A 23,447-nucleotide genomic window follows, 5' to 3' on the forward strand; every position below is an offset into this window, starting at 1 on the left:
GATAGATTCACCCAGGGTTTTGCTTAAGGCCCCCCAGATTCATCTTTTTCGCTTGGGTTCGTCCCAAATGAATCCAATTCTCTTTCGTCATGTCTTGCTCATATCTTAAGGTTGATTGGACTGGATCATGAATCTGGCCAGTCCGCAGGCGGATCCGGTAACACAAAACATTAATGATCTTGATCACATAACCCTATATCTGAAGAAATTTGAAACTGTGAATTTGTTTGTTTACGAGTCACACACCACTTTTTTATCAGCTTCAATAGGTACATAACTGTCTGGCCTAGTTTGAAAATTAGTTTCCTAATACCAGCTTGATATACAATGCACAAGGTGAAATTATAATCCCATTATGCTTTTACTGGGTTTGTTTATTTAAGTTATGGTTTAATAATTGAGCATCCTTACCCCAGGGGTCATAAAATATATTTTCAAGGGGATTATTAAATGTGAGTGATTTTTACTTTATCAATCGAGTTTGCATTGAGATGTACCTACGATGGTAATCTATCTAATATTCCATTTTGTTTCTGAATTTTTTCAGATAAATAAAATGTCGCATAAGGCCCTAGCTTCTGCTGTGAATGACATAGGCTCAGTAGTAAGCTTGATGGATAGGATGGCTGGATCTGCACCAGGAAATGGTTCCAGAGCTGCTGTTGGGGAGGATCTCGCTGCTATGACAAAGTGTCGTTTGCAAGCAAGAAACCTAATGTCTCAGGATGGCAATGCTGCAACAAAGAAAATGAAGCGCCATATGAATTCCATTCCTCTAAGTACTGTATCTTCAGGTGGAACTGTAACCAACAGTTTCCAACAATACAATAACGAAGAGTCACTAGAGATAAAGTCAACAGCAACTTCCAGAATAAAGAGGCCAAGATTGGAGGTATGGCATATCCTAATGCATATAAAAGTCATCTTGCTCACTTGTAAGTTTATAATTGGAAATGAATATTAATTTTGTGTCTTGTCTATTTTCTAACCTGCCTTTTCTTGCCCTTAAACTCCACTGTGATTTTTGGCAATTTATCACTTAGATTCAGCTTAGGTATGCCTTTTAATGGAAAACAATTTTATTGACAAATATTTTGTGGTTTCAGATTTGTCCATCTTCCATTGTTTGGTTACGGTGCTCTTTGACTCAAAGGAATGAACAGATAAAGGCATCTCAATAGTGCAGATTACAAGGCATATTCAGATACCAATATAGGAACCCTGAAAATGCATTTCCTGCCTAAAAACTGTTGTGACCATTTCACACATCGCCCCATCAAAATGGGGACCCCCTCTTTTTTTGGCTCAAGTCTTAGTCTCTTAGTCTAATATCTCCCTCTCGCAGGTGAAATGAGTGAGCTTGTAGCTTCTAGATATCATGAAAAGTCAAGTCATCTTGAGTTCAATTGAAGAGTGTGAGAGACTGCTAGATAGGGAAACTTCAAGTGCCCCTCCCAAAGCGAATTTCACTCTTATTCCCTCAAGTCGAAGGAGAAGTCATATTCGAGATGAGTTTTGAGGTCTTATAGTAAGACATGAGGTCCAACCCAAAGTGCGTCCAACCCAAAGTGCGTTTTCAAGCTACTTCAAGTGCTCCTTTTGAGGAGCAAAATTCACTTCAAACTCCCTTAGTTGAGAGCTAAGTTGTTCCATGAGCCTAGTTTCGAAAAGGCTGAATGAATGGAATGAAGCAAGGTGAGCGAGCAAACACTAAGTGTTGAGTTTCAATCCACTTCATGTGCACCCATCTTGGAGCGAACTTCATGTGCATAGCCTTTGGAGCGAACTTCATGTGCACCTCTTGTGGAGTGAACTTCATGTGCCTCTTCCTCAAAGTGAAAATCCCTCCTAAGACTTCATGTTGAGCGTGGTATGATGCATTAGAGTTGAGTGAGTGAGTGAAGGGGAGTTTAGTTTGATTTGAAATTCACTTCAGGCTCACGACTTCAGGAGAGAACTTCAGCTGCATGACCTCAAGAGCGAACTTCAGCTGCATGACCTCGGGAGCGAACTTCAGGAGCATGACCTTTGGAGCGAATTTACCTTAGAAGCCTTGTCTAAGTGCGAATTAGAGCGTTTGATTTGCATGATTTTGATTTGAAGATCACTTCAAGTGCTCCTTCTTTGGAGCGAAGTTTACTTCATGTGCTCTTTAATAGGAGTGAATTTTTCCTTTTAGTCCTTCGTGAGGTAAGTTTGACACGTTTTGTGAATGAAGGTTTGAAAAACCTAAGGATTGAATTGATGAAACAATGAAGTGATTGAGGGCGAGTTCAATTTTGACTTGAAATTCAACTTCAAGTGCATGCCTTCAAGAGCGAACTTCATGTGCTTGTCTTCAAGAGCGAACTTCATGTGCTATCTACAAGAACGAATTTCAAATGCATAGGTTCGGGTGCTCTTAAATGAGAGCGAATTTTCTTCATTTGCCCAAGAGAAGGTGTGAGATTGATTACCTTAAGCTGATTTGATGTTTGGAAAGAGTAATCTTGAGTTAAGAAGATGAAAGGTGAGATTTGAAAGTAACTTCATGTGCACCCAAATCAGAGCGAACTTCATGTGCACCCAAATCAGAGCGAACTTCATGTGCATGAGAAATGGAGCGAACTTCATGTGCATCTAAAGTGGAGCGAACTTCATGTGCTTGTCTTCAAGAGAAAACTTCATGTGCTGTCTTCAAGAATGAATTTCAAATGCATAGGTTTGGGTGCTCCTAAATGAGAGCGAATTTCCTTCATTTGCCCAAGAGAGGGTGTGAGATTGATTACCTTGAGCCGATTTGATGTTTGGAAAGAGTAATCTTGAGTTAAGAAGATGAAAGGCGAGATTTGAAAGTAACTTCATGTGCACCCAAATCAGAGCGAACTTCATGTGCACCCAACCAAATCAGAGCGAACTTCATGTGCATGAGAAATGGAGCAAACTTCATGTGCACCTAAAGTGGAGCGAACTTCATGTGCATGAGAAATGGAGCAAACTTCATGTGCACCTAAAGTGGAGCGAACTTCATGTGCATGAGAAATGGAGCAAACTTCATGTGCACCTAAAGTGGAGCGAACTTCATGTGCATGACATTTAGAGCGAACTTCATGTGCATTGGTTTAGGAGCGAACTTCATATGATCCTTGTTGAAAGCGAAATCCCTCATGTTTAAATGCATTTTCATGCCTATCAAAGGGTAATTCAAACATTAATTTGGCGCCAAAAATAAAATTTGAATTTAAATGAAAATGTGTTTAATTGTATCAAGTCGGCCAGGAAGGGTAAAACAAACTTAATTTTATTAAGTCAGGTCGGCCTACATAGGAAAAGACACAACCTTTCCTTAATCGCCTATAAGAAGCTATTCAAGCATTCATTTCAAACATCAAATCAAAACAAATTTCTCTCTCTCTTGAGCGAATTTCACAAGCAGACAGCAAACTTCATTAAGATCAGTGAATTCAATCAGCATTAAGGGCGAATTTAAGCATTGAGTTTACAGATTCAGTAGCGAACTACATCCTCCAACAGCAACATCCATCAACAAGATAGCGAAATTCGATCATGAAGGTGCAGACCCACTGATTCAGGAGGGTAATTTCATCATTAAGCAACAAAGTTCATTTGAAGAGCAGCGAATTCAGTCACAAAAAGGAAGATTCAAGGTGCATATCCAGCAATCTAGAGGAGCGAATTCTATCATTGAGCTGAGAAACTCACTAGGAGACAGCGAATCTGCTCAGGAAGGAGATATAGTCACAGCAAGGTACATCAGCATCACACCAAATTTAAGTGAATTCACCCTTCACAAGGCGAAATTATACAGTTACAGTACTAGCAGTCACCTTGTTGATCAGATTTAAGGTTAAATCTCAAGAGGATCAGAGGTAAATGTTGTGTTTTGACTGATAGAGGATCAGGTATAGGTCTGATTGAAGTCAAATATTAATCTTTTCATTACTGCTAATTCATCTAAAAGATGCAGATGGGTGTAAAATCAGTCTTATGTAACATTTAATATTAGATTCATTGGAATGTAAGATTGATTTAAGTCGATATTGTGGGCTATTCATTATCATTCTCATTAGCAAATAGGTTTAATTACATCAATATCTTGCCTATCTTTCACCATTATCCTAATTTATACCTCTCTTATAGGTGTGGGATGGCGGCACCTAAACCAACTGGAACTGTGAATTGTCAAGCACTCATCAAAGAAGACTCGAGGAGTGGTACATTAGAAACAAAGATCACTTCTCATTGGAGCAGAATAAGAGACACCAATCTCGGGAAAATTGGACACCAAGAAGTCCTGGAGCCCGTTGTACATGAGTGAGCCTATTTGCTACAGCGAAGAAGATGATCGATAGAAGGATTATAAATGCAGCTGGTTTCCCTCCTACGGTGCGATGCTATGAGTTAATTGTTGAATGTGCTCAACACTATGATTCCCCTTCATGAAGAATAGTGGCGAAGGATGGAAGAGTACTTGCATATCTCTCGGAGACAGCAATTAGTGAAGGATTTCATCCACCTGAGCCTAAGGACATGATCTACGTAAGTGTGGAAGGAGCTAAGTCTGCCCATGATGATGATCCAGAAGCTTGTTCAAGGATCATCGACAAGTTTTGGTTGTCAAAGAGTAGAGGTGCTAAGAGCAGATGGCCTAGCAGGTTACATAGAGTGGACTATAAAGATGAATTCAAAGATTTCATCACTCTACTTCATCGTGTGGTTGGTGCACCTGAGGCTGCATATTTCGAGGACTGGATGTTCTACTTCATAGAGACAGTTACTCATGACAAGAATGCAATCAATTGGGTGAGCCTCATCAGCAACAGTATCGACGTGCAACTGGGAAGACTAATGCGCACAAGGACATTCTACATGAGCTCCTATGTTATATACTCTCTTGCAAGGAATTACAAGTATCTTGGACTGATGTATAGAGGCATAGTCAGAAGAGGACCAGGAGAAATAAAAGTTCATGAGTGTTATACACAGCTTCATCATTCGACTAAACAACACTATAGAAGAGTGAATGATGCATTCACTATGCACATCACAAGGTCGCTTCAAGGTGCACTTCATCAAAGACTCTCCAAAAGCACAAGCGTTGGTTCAACAGTATGGTGCATGGTTCATCCAATTCCCAAAGTTCACCTACATCAAAATTCAAGGATGTTCTCCTCCCTACATGTGGCCACTCTACCTGACAATCAGAATAGTGCTACTGGAGGTGGTGAGACAGTTAGTGGCATATGTCAAGGCATATAGGCACAAGCATGGGACCAGTATCTCTTTTCCTATTTCACTTGAAGATTCTATTGAAGCATGTCCTTCCCTTCAAGCAAATAGAGAACACCGAAAGAGAGTTAGCCCTCTATTCACTCAAGCCATTCACTCCTAGAGATCACTTTAATCCATATGACAATGTAAAAGGAATTTTGGGAAAGAAGTATGGACACCAATGACAGTTAGAAGACTATTGGATGAACATTCAAGATGATGTAAAACTGAAGAAAAAGATGTATTCAAGGCTACCTCTCGATTTCATCAGGAAGTGTAAGTTGTTTAGCATTGCTGATCAAGTACAGGATAGCGGCAAATATCTCCAATCAGCCTATGCCAAAGAAAGAAAGGAAATCCAGATTAATTGGGTTGACTTGGAAGTCACGGATTTGAAGGAGCTAATGAAACAAGTCTTGGAATACACTCGCATATGGATAGACATTCAACATCAGAAATTGAAAGAGCAAAATATAACAATTCTATTTCACTCAGAAGCAAGGAAAGACAATGAAGATGATGCAAGCGTGAGTGGAAGTGCTTCTCATCCATCTCACTCAAGAGGTTCGAAGAGGAAAGATGATCATGGAGAAAAGGAGTCATCAAGGAAGAAGCATAAATCAAATTCTAGTCATCCTTCCTCCAGGCGTGAAGAAGAGTTCGATCAAGATGAAAGACACAAAGAACAGAGGGTGGATAAGGAATTGAGTCAAGGAGCAAATGAATCAATGGAATCCACAGTACACAATGATAAAGGCAAAGAGAAGTCATTACAAGAACAAGAGGATCTCACTCCTCACATTCAAGAGATCAATGAAGATGAAGAAGAAGACAATGATGAGACCACATCACCACCTAGAGATGAGTAGATGCTTGAAGAAACACAAGTTGAAGAAGGGAGATCATCTATTCTTGAATAGCTTAAGGAAAGGCTAGCCAGAGAGGTGATAGTAGTTGATGAAGAACCACCATATGACTTAGAGAGCCTTCTAAGTCGGACTCGAGAAGTCACTGAGAAAAAAAAAAGATACCAAGATGTCTAAGGTGATCAGAGATGATTCGGGTTCTCGGAAGTTGCAAATAGCTACTCCAATGGTTGACAAGTATGAAGATGAAATCACAACAGATGAGTATGGTATGGAGACTATTGATTTGGGTCCATTCACCTCCGAGCAAGCCATTGGTGATGCAAATGATTCATTAAAGGTAGTTAATGACATGCTTAGAGTGGAAGTAGAGAAGAATAAAAGGTTAGAGAAGGAGATAAGTGCATGGAGAAGCTACTTCCAACAATTCCAAGAGCCATTGAGACAACAGAGTTCAACAACTACACCACCACCCTTGCTTCCTGCGGAATCAGTTGATCATATGGAGAAGATAAGGCATTCAACACAATTGTTGGACACATGGATAGAAGACTCTTATACCAAAGTTAGCAAGTTTATGAAGGGTATAATGAAGACACTTGATACAATCATAAAAGTCCTTGGAAGGACTCATGTCCTCATAGAAGCCTTTGAAGCATTTGCTCATACTAGAGATGTCATCATTCTAGTATTGCAAGTAATAAGGAAAACACCTAGGGAAGTTTTAACAAGAGAGAAAATAAGAAGAGAAGGATCTACGCCCAACTTTCTACATTGGAGTAGTCTACTTCGCACAAAGAAGATCATTTTTGAGGAGATTGGAAACAAGGGCAGTCAAGTTCAAGATGATATGCATCATATTCATGATAAGATAGTAGAAGTGGCACAGATTGTCTTGGAGAGGAAGATCGATCATGGGATGATTATAGAAGCCGGAGAATTGGAGGAAAGAATAAAAGTTATCTTTCATGGGATTGATGTAATGATCACCAAAAGGCAATTGGATGATATGCTTGCACTCGTAGTAGTATTAGCTAGCAAGATACAAGAGCTCGAATCTGAATGGGAGAATGCTATCATTAAAGCCTTTGAAGAAGTCATGCACATGGAAGAACAATTGAAGATTCTACTAGAAGTTCTGATGATTGAGATAGAGGGCATAACGACCAGATTCATTGAATATGCCAAAAGGGAAAGGGAGAAAGGAAATAAGATTCTAGAAGACAGTTTGTCATGATCCTACTTGGCAAATCATTTTCTCATTGGAGGATGCTTCCTCAATTTCCGTGCCAGCACATGTTATTCTCTCATTGGTTGATTTCATGATGTTTATCTAGATAGGGTTCCATTTGTATCAAACCCTAATTAGGGTTTAGGTGGCAAAATCATGGCCCTTGATCTTCATTTGATCTTGGCCCTTCATTGTATTTGGGAGTATTATATAAACTCCACTCATTTCATTTGTAAAGAGTTAGATATCAGAGAGAGTTAGAGACATTAGATAATAGTCATTAGAGTTCAAGAGTGATAAGAGGACTTGAAGAATTGTTGTTACTTTGCTTTTGGATTAATAAAACATTGAAGTTATGGTGTTTCTATTCAATCCTTGAAGCTTCTTGCATGGTTTTTTCATCCTCATGTCAATCTTTGATATTAGTTTAAGTATTTAGATTGAATGATGGAATGTTGTACTTGATATTGTGAAGCTACTAATCCATACCAGTAGCCTCTTGCTGATTGTAAGTGCACCTTGCATGGTCCACTGGAATCATTGAAAGTGCTTAAGTTCAATTGTTGCTTAATCAAGGATATACATTCAAGTGATGGTGTCTATGCTTGGTAACGATTTGAAAATCTTCAAATGTCCTTAGAAGATTGCACTAGTTTTGGTGGAGTTGTTCTTGTATGGCAATACTAAGAGTAGTGGAGTTTCACTTAAATTGTCCTTCACCCATTCATTCCTAGGATAGCTTAGTACCTCTCAACTCTCATCTTTTGCAATTTTTTGATAAACATCTCGTAGTAGTAGGAAAGAACTTCATTGCATATCATCCGCAAAACACTTCATAAAGTCTCCTCATGCAAAAGGCCCCTTGATGAAACAACAATCACAACGATCACTCGTGCTTATCCACATGTCAAGACCTGACATTTATAAACCTTGGAGTTATCTCAAGTGATCCTTAAGCTAATCTTCAGCATTTGAGTAACTTTGTTCAAGAGAGGTTAAGATACTTTTGGGTATTTTATTTTGTGTTTGCATGTGCCTAAAAAACACATCAACAAAAACCCCTTGTCACCTATTTTGCAAACTCCTTGTACCTTATTTTCCTAAGCCTTCAATCCCCTATTTCCCTATTTAAAGAAAACCTAAACTTTTTAATTAAAAAAAACTAAAGTGAAACATATTATTTAAGATAATTCTTATTGTTTCACTTACCTTGAACATCTCCTATTTCAAAAATATTTTGAATATGCCTTGTGATGTGGTGGTTGGTGATGAACACTTGTTTGATCCAATCAATTTTGTTGCCAACCTTTTATAATATAAGGTTGAGGGAGTAGAAAACACAAGTTGTCCAAAAGATGTGTGAGTAATGCTCCTCAACCAATAAACTAGCTCTACAACTTTTGTTGTAAGTGAACAACGTTTGGAGGCCACACTTCCTAAATGGTTGTGAGAATGATGTTAGCTATAAATGCCCAATCTTTCACTTCCCCTCACAATCCACTACCTCAAAAACATTGCTCCTTTAGGGTGCATTAATAACATTGATCAATGGCATATTTCGTGTCCTTTCATCCATTAGAAATGGACACCTATGTCTTAGTCCATGAATCCGTTATGGGCTTCAATAAATCCTCTACAAAATTCTCACCTCCTTTTCTAACAAGGTGCTACACACCTTAAACTCGGGCCACTATATCTTTTTGGAGCCTCATTACATGTTTTCACCATTTGTTGCCAATATGGTGAGAGAATAACATTGAAAGACCGTCCATTTGCATGGATGCTTCTTGGAATGTGTTGATTGGCAATCTTGCAAGATTCATTGCAAAATGCCATTTCCAATAGTCCTTTTGATCTCTTATGTGAAGGTTGTGGTTTGCTCTTCAATCCTAACAAAAAATTGGTGGCTCTCTATAAGTGGAGGATAAGATGGTGATGGAGGAGGCCTCATTCCTTGAGACCCATTATTTAACAAAGGATAATTTGATTTATAGCCTACTGCTTGATCTGCTTTTTCCTTCTCATTAATATTGTCAAATATCTATGATTTTCACAATGCACAACACTAAGACAAATTCAAGAACACATCTAATAATTAATAATTCGATATCAATGTCATTTTGTCAAGTCATAAATGTTAAATAATAAATATAAATCAATATGGTCTAAACTTTATAGTAGTGCAATTGTACATGGAAAATCAATACATATCAATAATCACATTTCCCTTCATCAAGATCATTAATGTTATTAGTTGGTTTGTTAGAACCATAGATAGAATACTCCCAGAGTACTTGGTGAATTTTGAAAAACTTGCCAGTTTTTTTGCTCGGCGAGTATTGACGCCATTAATTCATACAAAAAACTTGCAAAGTTTTTGGGAAAAACTCGTAGAATTTTTGGGTTTGGTGAGTTTTTCGCAAAAACTTGACGAGTCTCTAGCAAAAACTCGGCTGCATAAAAAAAGAGAGGCCCAAACATGTCAAAAAACTATCTAATTTTTTTTTTCAAGTCGGTCTCATCTCTTCATCAGAATATATACATGAAATATAACATTTAAGTATGTCCTTTAAGTTATATTTGATGTATATATTGGTAGGATTTTTGAGAGTTGTTTCAAATCTTTAGGAGTTATAATGCAAATTCGAGGTTTTAGAAGATCTTTTAAATTTTCAGACTTATTCCAATTTTAGTAATCAGTAGGTTTCTATCAGCATTCTTTCACTCTCTCTATCTCACCCACTTTATCTGCCCCGAATTTTAGACCTATCTATCTCCCTATCACCCTTCCTCTATCCCCTCTCCCTACCACTCTCTATCTCACTCTCTCCTCTCTCCCCCAAGATCTAGACTTATCACTCTATCCCTCACTCTCTCACCCTCAAACCCCCGTGAGTGGTGCTACCCTCAACCTCATTTTGGCGAGGTGGTGGAGCCACATCAGACTCCTAGGACCAGGCCCTCTAGTTCTATCTCTCCCTTGGTTTTCATTAGAGCTGGGAAGAGGAAGATGTAAAATGTTTTGATTTAGTATTTACTTTTAGTTTTACAAAAACAATATGCTATTTCATTTTGTTTTAGTCTATCAGCCATCAACATTCCACAAGAGGATGCCATTTTGTACCCAATTTGCATTTAAATCAATCAAATATATTTAGAATCAGCTTGTTTCTTTTGTGTACTCATTTATTGAATCATTAGATGCATCTCCTCATTGAATTTTGCAAAAAATATGCATTTCTAAATAAATTTAAGCAATTTTTAAAGTTGCCGAGTTTTCACCAAGTGTTTTTTTTGGGCTTTGGTGAGTTTTTGCTTTTGGCGAGTAGCTCAACTATGAACAACAAGCAAACTTGATGTCACTTACATTAGCTTCAATATTGAAGTCATGTAGTAGCTTCTTGCTCCTCATCCTTGTTTGAGACTAAGGAATTTTGTTTAACAAAAGCATCTAAGTCAAGATACCTAGGGCTTGATCCCAATTCCTCATCATTCTCTTCCTTTTACTTGATTTGCTTATCTAAGAGAAGGTACAAGTTGGAATGCACATATATCATCTTTTGTTCCTTTTCAGATCTAGCTGGTTGCGCTTGATTGAGTGGATAAAGGAATATATGCTCTAGTTCCACTTAGTCGAAGAGGAACAAAAGTAAGAACATTTAAGACAAAGTCAATATAAAATTCAAGATTAAAGTTGGCAAAGAAAAGTAAGAACCATAAAAAATTAAAAGTGCATACTTGTAGCTAATAATATCCCTGGCTATGGAGGCATCACCATGTATGAGTGTCCTTGTACTTGTCTTGAAAAATGCAAAACTTGTGACTTTTTGAAGCTGGACAATATCCAAGTTCATCATGACCATGTCTACATTTGAATCAAGGAAGAATCTAGTGAATAGTACCTTATACCTATGCTAACTTCAATGACTCTATATGATTGGGACCCTTGTGGGCAAAGAAGGTATGTTTGTGCTATAATACTTATTCATCCATGAGAATATGTAGATTTGGATTAGGGAAGAATCTAGTGAATGGTGCCTTGTACCTTTATAGACTTGAATGTCTTCTCCATATGGTTGGGACCCTCGTGGGCAAAGAATGTATGTTTGTGCTATAACACTTATAGGTCATAGTAAATGCTAGAAGATGCAAGGGGTTGGTCGTTTTGTTCCATTGCTCAATTGTAGTTTTTTGTGTTTTTTTAAAAATGTTGTTGATGGGTTTTTCTCCTTAGGTGCTATTACACCCAATATTTTTGTTCATGGAGTCAAATCCATCATATAGTTTACCATGGCTGGTCTACATTGGTGAACTTGATCATATTCATGATGGGATCAATGAAACTCAATAGATATTGTTTACAAGCTCACCAATAATCTTCTCCGATGCTTTGACCTTTGGGTTCAATGTTTATTAGCTTGCATCTTGTTGTGACCTTTTCACACATCGCCCCATTGCAAATGGGGATCCCCCCTGTTTTTCTTTTTAGGGTTTTGCCTTGGCGTCGCAATTGCTAATCACCAGTCTTTTTATGGGGAGTTAGAGTTTTTAGGTGGTCATCAAGTCAATTATCGGAAAAGTGTTCGGACACCATCAAAGTGCTTAGAGAACCCAAAGGACAAAAAACGCAATTGCTTGAAGTCAATTTTGACAACCTTTTTATTTTTAGAGAGTTTACTTTTTTTTGCTTTTTCCTATTTTTTTTAGGAAGTTTTGTTTTGGCACTTTGGGACCAATCCCCTAATTGGCTATTTTTAGAAAGTTTTTCCTATTTTTAAGGGATTCTCACTTTGGAAAGGGGGCTCTAGGGTTTGGTCGGTCTATTCAAAGTCATGGGGTTTCTGGGTTTCAAAAGCAAAATCTTGTGTCTCCGGGATGAAAAACAAAGGGAAAATCTCATCCAAATTCAAATTTATCCGGAAAAGCAGTTGAGGAAATTTGCCATCATGGGGAAGAAAAATTATTTCCAAACTCCTACCCAAGCGAGGAAAATAATTTTCTAACTCCTACACATGGTGAGGAAAAGATTTCACCAAGTCCGTCATGAAGAGGAAAAGTTTTCATTAACTCCGCCTTGGGTGAGGAAAAGAATTTGCTAAGTCCGATTTGCAAGAGGAAGAAATTTGGTAAAGTCTGCCAATATGAGGAAAAGTTTTGATCAAGTCCGCCCAGCCTGCCACAGTGAGGAAAAGTTTTTACCAACTTCGCATTATTCAAGGAAAAGAATCCATGAAGTCCGCCACAACTAGGAAAGGAATTCACAAACTTCGACTTGGACCAGGAAAGAAAGTTACAAAGTCCGCCTGGGCAAGGAAAACATTTTGTGAAGTCTGATCTGCATTAGGAAAATATTTCACCAGCTCCGCCATGGTAAAGGAAAGAAGTTTGCAAAGTCCGATACTTGAAGGGAAAAGAAATCTTGAACTCCGATTTGACTTGGAAACAAAATAGCAAGTGTAACCTGCCAAGAGATTTACAAAAGGAGACTAGGAAAAATCTTTATGAAGTCCAATTTGAGAGAGCAAAAGATTCCATCAAAACTGATTTTAGAAAGAAATGCTGAGTTCGATTTTGGAAAGAAAAGGGATATAATTCGATTCATAAGTTCAACTGAAATAAAATTAGAAACTTGCCATGAAGACTGAATTCAACAAGGAAACAAGACAATTTAATAATTGACCAAGTTTGATGAATTTGGAGAAAATGGAAACAAATCATAATCAAATTTGGAAGGAGGGATTGGATTTCTAAATGAAGTTCGGATTTCTTGAGAAGGTTTTTGCTTATAACTCAGTTATTCATTCATTCAAATATCTCACATTTGTTGCAGACCAAGGCATTTTGAAGGTTTCCAAGATATTTCAAAAGTTTCTAAGGCATTGAAGAGGAAGCAAACTGAAGTTTTTCAGACTCAAATAAAGATTTTCTCATCTCATTTTCAAGGTGATGGGTATTTTGGTTCAATTCCTACTTTTTGATGAAGGTTCAAAGCATTTTTATAGAGATTTTGTTTTTCTTTTTAAGTTTTGGAGAAAGTTTTCAAGGGACTTGGTCTTTTTTTATTCAATTTCAGAATTTGGGTCTGATTTTTACATTAATTTTCAGATTTTGGGACGGAGCTTTTATCCAAGTTCAAGTTTCTTGTGGACCAATCTCAGTTCAAATTTTCAAATCAGACCAAGTTTTTCAAAATTTTACTAAGTCTTTCTTCAATTTCAAGATTCTTTTCACACTTGCAGCTTGTTGGTTATCTAAAGTGTTGAGGAATTGAAGTGAAAAAGGGACCCAAATCAGAACTCATAAATGACACAAAAACTTCGAGTTTACACTCAAAGTTAGAATCCCAACTTAATCTCTTTTTGGTTTTGCAGAGTGTAGATGACAGCGGAGGCGGGATTGTCAAGAAAAACACAAATGAAGTTCCAAGTGAACAAAGATTCTGCACCTGAATAAAAAATAATCAAAATGGAAGAAGGTTGGTGATACCAACCTTGGGCACATCAACCTCAGAGAGTTCAAAAAGAGAATGCATGGACAAGATGGACAATTGCCTACATCCATTGCACGGAAGAATTCTTCTCCAAATTCAAGGCACTTGAAAGATTTTCAAGGCATCAAGAAAGAAAAGTCCTTAGACTTGGTGAAAATAGAGAAAAAAATTTCGGACTTTTTGGAGGATTTCATCTACAATCCCAGACCTATTGAAGCAATTAGAGCAACTTCTTGAAGGATTTCATCTCCCGAAGAATTAGAGACAAGCTCCCAATGAGAATGAGATGGTGACAAGAAGAGTATTCCAAACAAATTTCCATACTTAGACAATTTCTTGACACAAATTGGAGAATTCAGAGAGGAAATCCAAAGGAATAACATTAGTCCAGTTCAAGCAGGAGGAATTTCAATGCAAACAGGAAAGAAAATTTTAATAACTTCAAGTACAGCCATTTTCTCCAAGGGGAGACTTCTAGACCTCAAAGATTCAAATGCAAGTGAGAAGAAGAGATCAAAATCTCGAAAGGAATCCAAGATCAAAGCTAGGAAGAAGTAAGCACAAAGGACAAAGTCGTCGGCAAGGAAAGATATTCTAAGGCAATTACGTGGAAGAAGAACAAAGTAATCAAGGAGAACATCCAACTTGCTGAGGTGGCGCCTCGTCATCTTCCAGCCAATTAGATTGTTCCAAGTCAACATGTCCAAGTTCAATGAACTTGACTTATCCACGAAAGCTTCTAGAAGGCACACTCCACAATGCAACAACATTCTATTTTATTATTGGTTTATATTTAGCAGAAGGACAAGTGTCCCCAAATATAATTTTCTCATTGGTCGAGAGGTAGTTAGTTGTAACAAACCCTAATTAGGGTTTTATTTTGTAATCTCGACCGTTGATTTGAAATCAATCCTAGCCATTGAATTGTAATTGAAGAGCCTATAAATTGAGCTCACCCCTCATTTGTAAAACATGCGAGCATGTTGCAAAAGCATGTTGAGATAAGCAAATTGTTGCTTACGACTGCCAAAGTAATAAGTAATGCATTGTTCGAATTGATGGTGATTACTTCTCTTATTTTGGAGTTTGCATGGTTCTTATCCCTCATCATAGTTTAGATTTTATTTCATGTATGTTAGACGAATGCAAGATCTGATAAGTATTGATTTATGGTGAATCTTCTGCTCATACTTTTGATGAACAAATGATTTTTGTTCATTGTGTAAAGTTAGTCTGAGCTTACTTTGCGAATGCTTAACTTCTGTTTGGATAAATATTGTTTGATTTGATGGTAGTTATTCATGACGTGAAAATCATAAGCACGCCCCTTGAAGATTGCACCCACTTTGTGTAGTTGTCCTAGCGTGGTGAAGCAAAGTGTGGTTATTGGTTTTACCAAGTCAATATTGTCTCTTGACTTCTTAGGAATAGATTAGAAATTCTAAACCTTTATCTCTTTTTCAGTTTTCTTTAAGTCCATGATCCAAGACCCAATCGATAGAGCTTCATTGTCTAGACCTTCATTGTGAATTGAACGAGCCAAGTGTAAGTCCCTTTGTGTACTACTAGCATATCGCAAAGCCCATTGAGCTTATCCACATGTCAAGACTTGACAAAAGAAACCTTGGAATTGCCATATGATCTTCTCGCAATCTTAGCATATGCGGTGATTTTATTCAGGAGAGGATAGAGTGTCTTTGAACATTTTATTTTGTGTTGGTGGGTAATAAAACGCACACCAATTGTTGATTATCATGGAACTCAATGCTTATCACTTCTTAATAAATCATCTTAAGATGATTGTGTGAGGTGAATCAATTCTTGGTAACCTCATATGATGTTAAAAAAATTAGAACAACTTAAAAAAGTAATTGATGTAAGAAATAACGTGAAATTATAAAATTGGAAAATGTGATGGAGATCTTAAGGGACATATCTCACTGTTGTGATGTATTCACACATCGCCCCATTGCAAATGGGGACCCCCACTTTTTTCTTTCTGGGGTTAGCCCTTTTGGTTTTGTTGTTAGTCATTTTAGTGTCTTAGCCTTTGCATTGAAGGGATTGAGTTAGGTGGATCTCCTCAAGAGGTCAGGTCAATTGAGTGATTAGGGGTTATTTAGATCGTTCCTAGGGTGTTTTTTGTGTACTATCTGGTCGCACTTCAAGTTGCTAAATCAAACCTTGGTTGAATGCATAATGTCCTCCTAGGTCCCATCCCTTACATCAAGGATAGAGTGAATTTGCCTTAAGAAGTCTGGAATGTCATCCTGATCCTCAAATGTCCTGAAATTTGGCTAAGTCTAGAATGTCATCCTGATCCTGAAATTGTCTAGAATGTCATCTTGATCCTGAAATTTGACTAAGTCTGGAAAATTGAAGAATCCTCCAAAAACTAGATTTTGCATTATAACTTATGGAGGTCCGAAACCACTCTCAAACATCCTGACAATATATATGGAATATAACTTAAAGTATAAGCTTATACTTAAATGTTATATTCCATATATGAATCCTGACGGAGAGACTAACATGTCAAATTTCGCTCCTGACCCTTGCAAAGGGTCTAGAGCGAAATTTCACAGAGGAACTAAGATTTCGCCTAAGTCATTCATTGGTTAGATTGATTTGCAAGGATATGGAAGGAAATGCATCAAAAGGTTGAGTCTAAGGCAAAGTCAAGACAATTTCAAGGTGAATTAAGCCCATAATAGGAATTTCGCTCCTGACCCTTCCAAAGGGTCCAGAGAGAAATTCTCCATAAGACATTCTACCTTGACCCAAGCTAAGAACTAAGTCATTCCCAGGCATTAGTGAGGGCAAAGCACTTGTTTGGATGAAGAAATATGGGAGATGAAGTTAGGATTAGAGCCTAAGGGTGAATTTCGCTCCCGACCCTTCCAAAGGGTCTAGAGCGAAATTCATATAAGATCCTATTTTCTTCACAAAATCTTGAAGTGAATGTCGATTTAAGCTGGATGATGATAGGGGGAGGTCTAAGAAGTTATATCCAAGCCAAGGAAGGGAGAAGAAGGGTAAGACATGAGCTCAAGGAAGAATTTCGCTCCTGACCCTTCCAAAGGGTCCAGAGCGAAATTCACATAACCTTTATTTTCTTCCTTGTTATGGCCAAGTTTTGGATTTCTAATCCATGGTTGGAAAGACTTTGATGCATTCTTACCTTTGAAAGGTGAATTGAGGCGATGGAATAGTGAAAATCAACCCAAGATAGGAATTTCGCTCCTGACCCTTCTAGAGGGTTGAGAGCAAAATCCTCAATTTGACCCTCTATTTTGCCTAAGACGTTGAAAAGACCTTGTTTTGAGCTAGGTGGATGGCAAATGGACTTGATTGTGGTGAGGAGAGGTGAGTTCGATCAAATTTGAAGGAAAATTGAATGGAAGAAGTGAGAAATCAACCTAGAATGGAAATTTCGCTCCTGACCCTTCCAAAGGGTCCAGAGCGAAATTCCCCATAAACACTATTTTCTTCCTTGTTTAGACTAAAAGCCTTGTTCCTTGGACATAGTGGGGGTAAATGGACATGTTCTTGCCTTAGGAAGTGAATGAAAGCATTGAAAAGTGAGGATTTTGTCCAAGATTGGGAATTTCGCTCCCGACCCTTCCAAAGGGTCCAGAGCAAAATTCTCCGTAAACCTCATTTTCTTCCTTGTTTAGACCAACATCTTAGTTTCTTGGGCATATTTGGAAGTGGATTGACATGTTTTTGCCTTAGGAAATGATTAGAAGTGAAGGAGTGAAGGATTTTGTCCTAAATCATGAATTTCGCTCCTGACCCTTCTAAAGGGTCCAGAGCGAAATTCTTAAAACCTCTATTTTGCTCCCAATTTTGCATCAAGCCTAGTGTTGATTGAGATCAAAAAAGATCCTTAGGCATGCATTTGAGTAAGTTGTGGTCGCAAAATGTGAAGAATTTGTCCTAAAATGCAAATTTCGCTCCAAACCCTTCCAAAGGGTCTAGAGCGAAATTCCTAGGAGGTCTAATATTTTGCCTAGGTCCTTGAGCAAAACCTATTCCTTGGCAATTTTGGAGGTGAATGACTTGATCTTGGTAAGGTAATGTTGAAAATGAGGTCTAATTGAGCAACTTTGCAAATTTCGCTCCTGACCCTTCCAAAGGGTCCAGAACGAAATTCTTATAGGGCCTGTCCCTGGGGAGGATCCTAAGCGAATTCCATTTTGATGCCTTCATGTTAATGATTTAAGGTAAAAAATGCTATGGTCGGGATAAATATCATGTGTACTTAATTTATCTTTTGGTTTGTTTTGCAGATGGAAGAAGATCAGGACAAGGACGATCTTTTCTAAGCCCATCATCATCAAGGACGTTCCAAAGGCATGGAGGAGGACTCAAGATGCTTCTAAAGCGTTGGAAGACTTCAAGTGTTCGAGGAGTTCCAGGCTATCCACAAAAGACTCCATTCTACCACACAAAAGACCCACATGATGACAAAGAAGAATGACCTTACCAACATGTTCTTCAAGGCGAGACATGCTACCAGAGAAAGAACACTTGACAGTGAGGAAGCCTCATCAAGTACATGGAAGTCAAGAAGGTACATCATTCTGTGCATCAAGGACAGAGGATGATCAACCAAGATACAAATGTTAGACAAGGTGGCATCCCAGTCACTTTTCCTCCAGTCGGATTGGTCCACCTCAGCATGTCCAGATTCAATGTACCTAATTTATCAGGGATGGGACAAATTTCAGTGTACCTACCCCTACTTCCTATTGGTCACACTCATTGAATGTAATTCTCTCATTGGCTAAGGAAGTTTGTTATAACAAACCCTAATTAGGGTTTCTATCTTGTAATCCTAGCCATTGGTTCTAAGTCAATCAAAGCCATCAATTTGTAAAGGGCTCTCTATATAAAGCCCCAACTCTTCATTTGTAAAGGTTAATAGTTAGGAGTTAGCAAAAGAGAGAGTCAATAATTAGTAGCTAAATAGTAGATAGCATTTTAGAGTAGAGTAGAAAGAGAAGGCAAAGATTGTTATCAATACATTGTTGCAAAAGACATGTAAAATTCATTGAAGGAATGATGAATTCTATGTGTCGTTTCTACAATTTGCATGGCCTCTATACTTCTCAAATTTAATTTCATTTTATTAGATGAATGGAAGAAATTTGTATGATCAATGGTGAAATTTGTATATCGATACTACTAGCGGTTTGTTGATTGCAAACTTGCCTTGCGTAGTCAACTGGAATCATTCAACTTAAGCTTAATTTCAATTATTGCTTCTTCGTTGATATGCATCAACCTGACGGTGTCTATGCTTGTAGCAGTGATCTGAACATCATAAAGCTATTCTTAGAAGATCACACTAACCTTGTGGAGATGATCATAGCATATCAAAGCAAGACTTAGTTAGAGTTTCATCAAAGGTCATCCATTGCTCCTACATTTTTAGTGTTAGAATTAGATTCCTCTCCAACACTTATCCTTTTTTCCCTTTTTTAAAATCAAGGATCAGTAAAGACCCATGTTCCAGTGATATCTAAAGTAAATCAGATGCTCAGGGCATTCGAATGTAGGTCCCCTTGTGATTCCAGGATAATCACATCAGACCAAATCTTCAGAACCTACATATTAGAACCTTGGAGTTGCCTCGCTTGATGCTTAGGCGAAATCTTTAGCATTCGAGGAAACTTTGTTCAAGAGAGGATAAGATACCTTTGTATTTGATTCTGTGTTCGCATGTGCATGAAAAACACATCAACACTCACGAGGGTATGGGGGAGAGATAGAGAGAGAGAGATAGAGATAGAGAGAGAGAGGTCTAGAGTTCAAGGGAGATAAAAATATTAAAATAATATTTATTTATTCTATAATGGTCATCTTAGTTGTCGTCTTAGTTGTCATCTTTAGTTCTTTTTTTAGGGTCTTAGAGTTAGTAGGTAGTGTTGATGTGTTTTTTGGACACAATCTAACTTAGAATAAAATACCCAAAAGTATCTTACCCTCTCTTGAATAAAGTCTCTTAAATGCTGAAGATTTGCAAAAGAATCACTTGAGATAACTCCAAGGTTCTTAAATGTCGGGTCAGGACGTGTGGATAAGCTGATTGGTTTGATGTGATTGCTGGTAATCCATGGGGACTTACGTTGAATAGTTGAATCGTTGGAACTTATATCCTAACTACTTGCTTGTAGAATAAAAAAGGGCAAAAGGTATAGGGTTTAGGGAGTCTAATCTAATCCTAAGAATGCAAGAGATAATGAATGGTTGAGTGAAATTCAACTAAGCTCTGCTTCGCCATCAAAGAACAACTCCACAAAGCTAGTGTGATCTTCTAAGGAGAGCAAAATGATGTTCAAATCACTACCAACAGCATAAGCATCATCAAGACGATGCATATCCATTAGGCAAGTAGCAATTGAAGTTAAGCTCATATAATTCTAGTTGACCACGCAAGGCACCCTTACAGTGAGCAAGGGGCTAGTGGTGTGGAGAAACAAATCTCATTATTAATCATTCACAACTTCTTTCATCCATCTAATTATCGTTAGCTATCATGAAGATCCAACAAGAAACCATGCACTTTGTAAAGAAACAACATATTCCACCATAACTTCAATGAAAAGGAAGTTTATTTACAACTTGGGCAACAATTTCTACCTTCTCCTCTTACTCTACTCTAGCTACTGTCTATTCACTGCTACTCTACTATTCCTCTATTCTATTCTATTAACCTTGACAAATGAAGAGCTTGAGCTTTATATAGAGAGCTCATTTTACAATGAATGGCTTGGATTGATTTGAGATCAATGGTCGAGATTTTACAATGAAACCCTAGTTAGGGTTTGTTACAACAAACTTTATTTTGGCCAATGAAATAATTACATTTAGGTTCAATACTGAATGTGAATCAATAGAAAACAGGGGTAGGTGCCTTGAAGTTTGTGCCTCCATATGATGAGCTTGGTTCATTGAATCCGGACGTGCTGATGTGAAACTCCTTGATTTGGTGAGTGGTGACTAGGACGCCACCTCAACTTGCACTTTGTAGACTGGATTCATCATCATGAATGAGTATTGAATAACATTTCTTGATACTCAACATTATCCAGCTTCAGCAGCGATGATGATGATCTTCTAACTTTGATTAACTCTTCTGAAACTATCCTCTTGAATGTCTCAATCATGGAGGTGCAAGGTGTAGATGTTGACTTCCTCTTAATTTTGGATCTTGTGACTGCCTTGGAATGAACCCTTGATGTCATAGCTGCTTCTTCACTCTTTTGAAACTCTTTCTTTGTGACGCTGTTGATTCTTTCATCAACGTTCTTGTATAAGTGAATGTTTCTTGTGTAGTTACCTTCTTGGTATCCTTGTTTTTGCCTATGAGGTCCTCTTGAAGATGTCTTCCTTGTATCTTGACCTTGATGTTGAAATTTTCTCCTTGAGATACTTGTTCCGATCTTCCTCCAACCTGGTCCCTTTGATTTCTTTCTTTACCTGCTGCAAAACAAACAAATGGGCATCAAACACACATGATATATAACCTTTACATACTCCCATTTTTACATGATCTCCTATTTTATGTTTTGCAGGTCTGATATGTGTTTCTATAGGGGAGGACGCTCCTTTGGATAACTGAATTCGCTGTCCTTGTGATGGAGTTCGCTAATGACGTGCTTCCTTGTAGATTAAATTCGCTATTGATATTGATTGGATTCCTTGCCTTGCTGATCAAAGTCACTAGTGAAGTTGATGGGGAGTGCTGATCTGCTGATCAAGTTCGCTCTAGGAGAAAGGATTGCTTCGAATTAGTGACTAAATGATTGCTTTGAATAAGATTACGTTTATTCCTTTAGAGCAGCCAACTTGAACATTTTCCTTTTGAATTTGGATTATGTTTGGCACCAAATGTGTTTTAATTGAGCAAATTCGCTTCTAAAGGGGAGCAAAGAAAGGACTTTTTGCTCCTACAGTAGAGCAATGGAACAAGAATTCGCTCAGCTTTCAAGGCAATGGAAACATAATTCGCTTGAACTTGTGAGCAATGGAAGCATATTGATAACCACTTAGCTAAATTCTAACCTGTTATGTCTCAAAATCGCCATCTCTCCCATGTGAAATGCTTAAAATTATCATCAAAATTGCCTTGGGAAGATTTTTGCTCTCAAAGAAGGGAAATGGAAGGCAATTTCGCTCCAATCAAGGAGCAATGGAAGTAATCATTTAGTCAAAATTTCAATCAGTATCTCCACTTTATCAACCCAACTCTAGGTTCTAGTCATTCGTGGGTGAAAATAGCTCAAAATAACCTCAAGAATTGTCTTGAAATCAACTTCGCTCCTGTTCATGAGCAAAGGAAGAGCATTTCGCTCTCAAAAGGAGGCAATGGAACAAGAATTTGCTCCTAGAGAGGAGCAAAGGAAATTTTTTGATACTCAACCAAATGTTTGTTCTTCATTCATCAACTCATCTCTTGAATTTTCATATTCAAGAGTTGTCAAATTTCCTTCACCAAATATCTTGAAGATGATTTCGCTCTGAGATTGGAGCAATAGAAGTGAAATTCACTCCTAATGAGGAGCAATGGAAGGTTATTTCGCTCCTAGAGAGGGGTAATGGAAAATCTCTCACACTTGTTCAAATTTTCCTTTTCATCAACTCAAGTTTGAGTAATTTGTCATCTATGCAAGTGGAGGCATCAAATCAACTTAAGGGAAAGCTCTATAAGCAATTTCGCTCTCAAATTCAGGCAAAGGAACACAAATTTGCTCCCAACAAGGAGCAATGGAAGGGATTTATGCTCTGAAAGGAGAGCAATGAAAGTGTTTTTGCTCCTGTGAAGGAGCATTGGAAGTGATCCTAATTTGTCATCTTCCCTCCATTCCTTAGTCAAAATTATGATGCATTTGCTTCTTTCCATGATCAAAATGATGTTGAAGGTACTTAAACTTGCTTCTTATCCTCAAACATGTTCAAGAAGTTAAAATCGCTCCAAGATGAGGGCAATGGAAGAGGATTTTGCTCCTAAGAGGGAGCAAAGGAAGAGGTATTTGCTCCTAAGAGGGAGCAAAGGAAGATGCATTTGCTCCTAGAAGGGAGCAAAGGAAGACGTACTCACTCCTAAGGAGGAGCAAAGGAAGATGTATTCGCTCCTGTGAATGAGAAAAGGAAGACGTATTTGTTCTTGAGGGAGCAACATGTACTTAGTCAAATTTTGCCCTTTCAACTTGCAATTGACCTTCCTTACCTACTATGCTCAAATTGACATCACTCGACCTCTTTTCAACCCAAGGAGGGAGAAATGACTCTACCATTGCCTAGCCACTTGAGAAAGTGCACTTCCTCAAACGAAAGGCTAATAGCAAAAGACCTTACTACTACCAATAGCTAAGCTAAGACAACTAACCTAAAAAGCGAAAAAGTGGGGGTCCCCATTTGCAATTGGGTGACGTGTGAATATGTCACAACATGTAGTCTTTATTTTTAGCGTTATTTGTAATTCTAGTTAACGATTGTTTCTTTTTGGAAACATCGTCTTGTAAGCTCTATTTAAGGAGCCTTCGTCTCCTTTGTTAATACATTGAATACATCGATTATT

The 23,447-nt window shown here is 37.9% G+C and overlaps 1 protein-coding gene across 2 annotated transcripts in view; it reads left to right on the forward strand.

Annotated features, from left to right (window-relative positions):
* LOC131063147 (mediator of RNA polymerase II transcription subunit 15a) overlaps nt 1-23,447 on the forward strand; it is a 101,104-nt gene that overhangs the window by 72,441 nt on the left and 5,216 nt on the right. For both annotated transcript variants that reach the window (XM_057996917.2, XM_057996916.2), the window contains exon 8: nt 548-892. In XM_057996917.2, coding sequence (XP_057852900.2) covers nt 548-892 — 345 coding nt within the window. The remainder of the gene's footprint in view (nt 1-547; nt 893-23,447) is intronic.

The sequence above is a fragment of the Cryptomeria japonica genome, chromosome 11, assembly GCF_030272615.1.
Source record: "Cryptomeria japonica chromosome 11, Sugi_1.0, whole genome shotgun sequence".
In the NCBI taxonomy this organism is placed as follows: domain Eukaryota; kingdom Viridiplantae; phylum Streptophyta; class Pinopsida; order Cupressales; family Cupressaceae; genus Cryptomeria; species Cryptomeria japonica.